At 42.6% G+C, this 6,000-nt stretch overlaps 1 protein-coding gene across 5 annotated transcripts in view; it reads left to right on the top strand.

Moving 5' to 3' along the window:
• The window catches only part of LOC138964239 (filamin-A-like), a 208,762-nt gene that overhangs the window by 199,988 nt on the left and 2,774 nt on the right, over positions 1-6,000 (top strand). For all 5 annotated transcript variants that reach the window (XM_070336133.1, XM_070336134.1, XM_070336135.1 and 2 more), the window contains 7 exons: positions 947-1,048; positions 1,384-1,521; positions 1,952-2,082; positions 2,498-2,615; positions 3,145-3,318; positions 3,744-3,959; positions 4,893-5,090. In XM_070336133.1, coding sequence (XP_070192234.1) covers positions 947-1,048; positions 1,384-1,521; positions 1,952-2,082; positions 2,498-2,615; positions 3,145-3,318; positions 3,744-3,959; positions 4,893-5,090 — 1,077 coding nt within the window. The remainder of the gene's footprint in view (positions 1-946; positions 1,049-1,383; positions 1,522-1,951; positions 2,083-2,497; positions 2,616-3,144; positions 3,319-3,743; positions 3,960-4,892; positions 5,091-6,000) is intronic.

Below are 6,000 nucleotides of genomic sequence, written 5' to 3'. Positions count from 1 at the left end.
TCTCTTTCTCTCTCTCTTTCTTTTTTTTACCCGTCTCTCTCTTTTTCTCTTTCTCTCTCTCTCTTTCTCTCTCTTTCTCTCTCTCTCTCTTTCTCTTTTCTCTCTCTCTTTTCTCTCTCTCTCTTTCTTTCTCCCTCTCTTTCTTTCTCCCTCTCTTTCTCTTTCTTTCTCTCTTTCTCTTTCTTTCTCTCTCTCTCTCTCTCTCTCTTTCTCTCTGTGACATCTCTCTATCACCTCCCCTCCCCCTCCCCTACTTCTCCTGTTTAACGCCCATTAAGGACCACAACAACAAGACCATTGCAGTTTCCTAGCACTTGTAAAAGTCAGGTGTCTCCCCAAGCCCCGTTTGTATCCACCATCTCCCTCAGCTGTAACTGTTTTGCCCTGCAGGTAGTCTGCTGGGCTTGTGCTGCTCATCTCAGCTTCCCTCCCTCATTCTTATGGTCACCCTAATTTCACCAGTAAAAGGGGTGAGGGGCGGGTAGTGTAGGGGAACGGTATCATGTCTTGTACAAAAGTCCTTCAGAGTTTGGAGCTGGGTGATTTTACTTCAAATTTGCATTCATTATTGATGGCTTTGTGAACACTTAGGGAGAGTTTCAGTAATCAGCAAATAAGAATCATGTAAGAAGCGTGGGTGTGATCGATATTTGTATCATGTAGCTAGCTCTTTCACTTAGGGAGTCTGGTTCAGGGTTTCAGAATTTGTAAGATTCTGATAGCTTTTTAGATTAAAAAGAGGTTCTGAGAAGGAACTGAATTGAATTTGTAACTGTTACATTTCAACAGCTTCTGTTGTCATCCTTTGAATCAAACTCAATAGCTCTTGTAAACTGACCTGCAGTCACAGACTCAGCAACAGTTGCTCCATTGAACATGCTTACACAGTAATAATGTGTTTAGTATAAGACTGTTACTAAGATGGTGTGTGTGATTGTGTGTACAGGCAGCCCCTTCCAGTTCACAGTGGGCCCCATCGCTGGTGGCGGATCTCACAAGGTGCACGCTGCTGGCCCCGGTCTGGAGAGAGGAGAGGTCAAACAGCCATGTAAGTCTTTCTTCTTTCATTCAAACCAGCTTCTTTGACTTATTCTTTCAATACTCCACACAAAAAAATGATGCCATGTCTAACTGGCCTAATTTCTTTTAGGAGAAAAACAGTCATGAAACGGATAAGCTGACAGAAATATACATTCTTGAACATACTCAAAGGAAGAGACTAACCTGAAATAATAGGAATTTTACGTTTGACGTCTTTGAAAAGTACCAAGAAGCATGGAGGCCTTTTTCTTTGTACTACCAGTACGCCGCCAAACACATTTCAACAGTGTTGACAGCAAAAATTGCCGCAGGATTCAAACCTCTCATTTGCTTTTTGTGCAGGTGACTTCAACATCTACACACGTGAAGCAGGAGCTGGCGGTCTGTCCATCGCCGTGGAGGGTCCCTCCAAGGCCGAGATCGACTTCCAAGACAGGAAAGACGGCTCCTGTGGAGTCACCTACGTGGTTTCTGAACCAGGTAATTCACCAGCTCTACTCAGTACTCCACTCGTTGAACTTGAAAACTTCCAAAAGGACCAAGTTAATTCATTAGAAGAAGAAGCAGTGATGTGTTGTGCACAGTTATTCAGGCTAAGTGCAAAAGCTGTATTGACAGAATCAAGGGATGAATGAGGAGTGTTGTGATCACTCATTAGGTTAGATGCATGTGTAGCTAGTCAGTGACTAGCGTGATCAGTGGTTGCCACTTCACGTAACGAGGATAGCTATTTTTCTGCTTTCTTTGCATAAATTGTCTTGTTGCTGCAAAAGCAAACCATTAAAACAAAACCACAACAGATTTGTTAGTAGGTTGGTTGACCATTATCTCTGATAAATGAGAGTTGGATAGGTAGAAATACAGCTTGAATTTGAAAAGCTGCTATGATAAATAAATCTGTGTTTTTCAGGTGAATACTACGTTTCGATCAAATTCAACGATGAACACATCCCGGAGTCTCCGTTCAGAGTTCCCATCACTCCCAGCATCGGAGACGCTCGTAAGATCTCCATCCAGGCTCTCCAGGACAAGGGTCTGACGGTGGGTCACCTTGACATCATTTGGATTTAAAGTTTATCTGGATATTTGTTTTATTTTTATGTTACTTTGAGCTCTATGTCCAGGGTTGGGAATTTAAACGAGAGAACCACATTAGGCTAAGTTGTAACTAGTAATGTTGACAAATAGTTCCGTGAAAATGGGCATACATTCTGACTCTAAAAGTCTGTTGTATCTGCAAATGTTGACAAGAAGTTCTGTGTAAATGGGTATACATTAGGATACTGAAACTTGATTAGCTATGGCTTGATAGTCATGTGAATTCAAAGCTTAGTAAGGATTGGTTTTGGCCGTGCAGTGCAAACATTGATGTTGTGAATTGACATGTACCATGATAGACTGTGTAAACAAAGATGTTGTGAATTGACGTGTACTAAGGTAGACTGTATGTGTACAGGTTAACAAGCCAGCAGCGTTCATCGTTAACTTCAACGGTGCAAAGGGCAAGTTGACCGCTACCGTCGTATCTCCCTCTGGGGCCCAAGAGGAAGCGCTTGTACAGGAGGTGGACGATGGTCAGTGTCTTATGCTTTTGTCTGATGCTCACTTTTACTCTAAGCGCTTGGAGCTATCTTTGAGATTTGCGCTATAGAATTGTCTTTGTGTGTGTGTCTTTGTGTTTGCAGAGAACAAGTTAATTTCCAGAGAGAAACAAAGTGCCATGATAATTTTAAGTAGGATGAAAACTGATTTACCATGTTCTGCTAGGCACACTGTGTCTTGAAATATTAAGCTATTTCTATGAAGCTGTCAAAGGATGAATTACAGTCCAAAAACTGTCTATAATGCCCACCCAAGGACTAACTAGATGTGGTCCTTTTAGACAGGTGTTTGTTATGAAAAAGTTAATTATAAGGGTAAAACTTCGTCAGGATTTCTTTGGGGTGGTCATAATGGGCAGGCGGTCGTTGTACAGAGATGGTTGAGGTACCTGAGAGAGAGAGAGAGTGTGTGTGTGTGTGTGTTTGACCGTATAACCACTTAGACCGAGAAGAATGTGCCCAGCATATGTATTAATAAAGCTTTTCAATGTTGCCCCAACAGGTCAGTACGCTGTGCGTTTCATCCCCCGTGAGAACGGCCTGCACTACGTGGAGGTGTTGTTTGACGGCTACCACATACCTGACTCCCCCTTCAGGATCATGGTGGGCAAGGTCGACGCTGCCGACGCTGGCAAGGTTACTGCCTTTGGTGACGGTCTTCACACTGGCACCACAGGTGAGTGTTCAAGATGTGGTCAAAACATGTCTGTTGTAAATGTATGATGCTTTTTATAAAAACTATTGTTCATTTTACCTCCAAGGGCTACTGCTGATTTATCATATCCAAGTTTCTGATTATATTTGCTGAAACTCTTGTTCTATTACAAACCAGATCTTCTAGCTCTGTGAACACAGTGCAGTAATTCAAGTACATATAACTTATTTCAGTACTTACAGAAATGATATGGCTTTGAGCGTGATTCCTCTTGTGGATGTGTGTGAACTAAAGCATTACAGTTGTTTCAAATTATTTAGAATTCATGTAAGCTCGCACATATACTTCTGTTCTCACAAACATTTCTCCTTCAAAATAGTGTAATGGGAGTTTCAACCATTATTTGTACAAACCCTAACCGAAGCCTTGTTGCTGTCTCCCAACAGGCCAGATTTCCAAGTTCATCGTCAACACAGTGAACGCTGGAGCGGGCGCACTGGCGGTGACCGTAGAGGGACCCAGCAAGGTCAAGCTGGAGTGCCGTGAGGTGGACGAGGGCTACGAGTTCACCTACTGCCCCAAGGCCCCCGGTGATTACCTCATCACCATCCGCTACGCCGGGGTCAACATCGCCGGCAGTCCTTTCAAGGCCAGAGTCGAAGGTCAGTTGCTTTGTTGGTTTAAATTTTATCTGGGTTTGCTGTTTTTTTCCTGGAATTGAAGACTGTATTGTCTACGCAGTTCTGTAAAGAAAAACAACAAAATATGCCTTATTTGAATTCCTCCAGGGCGGGGATGTAGCTCAGTCGGTAGCGCGCTGAATTTGTATCCAGTTGGCCGCTGTCAGCGTGAGTTCGTCCCCACGTTCGGCGAGAGATTTATTTCTCAGAGTCAACTTTGTGTGCAGACTCTCCTCGGTGTCCGAACACCCCCGTGTGTACACGCAAGCACAAGACCAAGTGCGCACGAAAAAGATCCTGTAATCCATGTCAGAGTTTGGTGGGTTATAGAAACACGAAAATACCCAGCATGCTTCCTCCGAAAACGGCGTATGGCTGCCTAAATGGCGGTGTAAAAAACAGTCATACACGTAAAATTCCACTCGTGCAAAAAAACCCACGAGTGTACGTGGGAGTTTCAGCCCACGAACGCAGAAGAAGAAGAAGAATTCCTCCCTCTCAGGACCTGTTTATTCTCAGATTTACCTTAATTTCTAGACTCCTTTGCTTGGAAAACCTCATTATCTTACGGTTTTATTTTAGGATTTTCAAAGGGGAACCACTTTACTGTGAAGAAATTTTTTGAGTTCAAATTATCTTTGATTCAGCATGTTCATAGTTAAACAAAGGAGTTCCATTTTAAGTCAGTCACTACCATAATGATAATTACTGTCAATACAGATTACTTTAATAAGCCTCCGGACCCACTTCAATTCACAGCTGAAGTCTTCTTTTAATTGTGGACAGTTTTACATGATGCAGCCTCCCACTCCCAGCACCCAGTATTGAGTCTCTCCTGGCCATTCATGCTCTATCCTTTGAAGAATATAACTTTCATGATTTACAAATGAAAAACCGCTGCCATGTTTCATGCAGGTTCCGGCCAGGCTAGCGCTGTTCAGGAGCACGCCTCAGTCGTCGTGGAAACGGTTACCAAGACGAGCACCACAACCAAGTTCAGCGGAATCGCAAAGTTCTCTTCCGACGCCACCAAGTGTGTTGCCAAGGGCAATGGCCTGACCAAGGCCTTCCGCGGCAAGACGACTTCCTTCACTGTGGATACAACTGGAGCAGGTATGAACGCACTTCTCTACTTTTTCAAGTGATTGATTACCCAGCAATACACTGATAATGAATGGCAAAATTTTTGGGCATATAAAATGTTAAAAATCCAATAACGTACCATGCTTTTCTTTTTTTTGACATGAAATATTGGAATTTTTGTTTCCTTTTTCAAAAGACTTCAGCTTTGTGTGAAACGCATTCAGGTTTTATGTTGTGGTAGTTTCTGTATCTATATTTTAAGACGAGTTTCAAGAAGAGAAGATCTGAGATATGCATGCTTGCTAATGGCATCTTTTGTGTAACTATGGTAATATACAGATGCAACAAAAGGATCAGTGCATGACAGTGCAGAAATTGCAAGAAGTTGTGGGGGTACTTTAACTGCAGAAGAAAAGTCTTCCTGTGTCTTTGAAACGAAGGCTTTGTTGGTTTTTCTACTCTTCTAGGCAGGGTAGTCCAGACTTTGAGTATGAAAGTCGCTTGTTTATTTCAGTGCTTATTAATCTCTCAAATGCTGGGAGATTGGTTTTGCCTAACTCTTATTGTATTGCACATGTGGAATGCATTTAGAGTGCTTACTTCCCTTTGTTTCTTAGAGAGTAATCAAGAGTAAGGCCTGAAACCTTAAGTAAAAACAAGTCGCGTAAGGCGAAAATACAATATTTAGTCAAGTAGCTGTCGAACTCACAGAATGAAACTGAACGCAATGCAACGCAGCAAGACCGTATACTCGTGGTCCACCGCTCACGGCATAGGCAGTGAAATTGACAAGAAGAGCGCGCGAGCGGGGTAGTGGTTACGCTATGCTGCATAGCACGCTTTTCTGTACCTCTCTTCGTTTTAACTTTCTGAGCGTGTTTTTAATCCAAACATATCATATCTATATATTTTTGGAATCAGGAACCGACAAGGAATAAGA

This window comes from Littorina saxatilis, linkage group LG4 (genome assembly GCF_037325665.1).
Source record: "Littorina saxatilis isolate snail1 linkage group LG4, US_GU_Lsax_2.0, whole genome shotgun sequence".
In the NCBI taxonomy this organism is placed as follows: domain Eukaryota; kingdom Metazoa; phylum Mollusca; class Gastropoda; order Littorinimorpha; family Littorinidae; genus Littorina; species Littorina saxatilis.
Note: the sequence above shows the minus strand (reverse complement) of the source record. Positions and strands in the feature narration are given on the sequence as shown.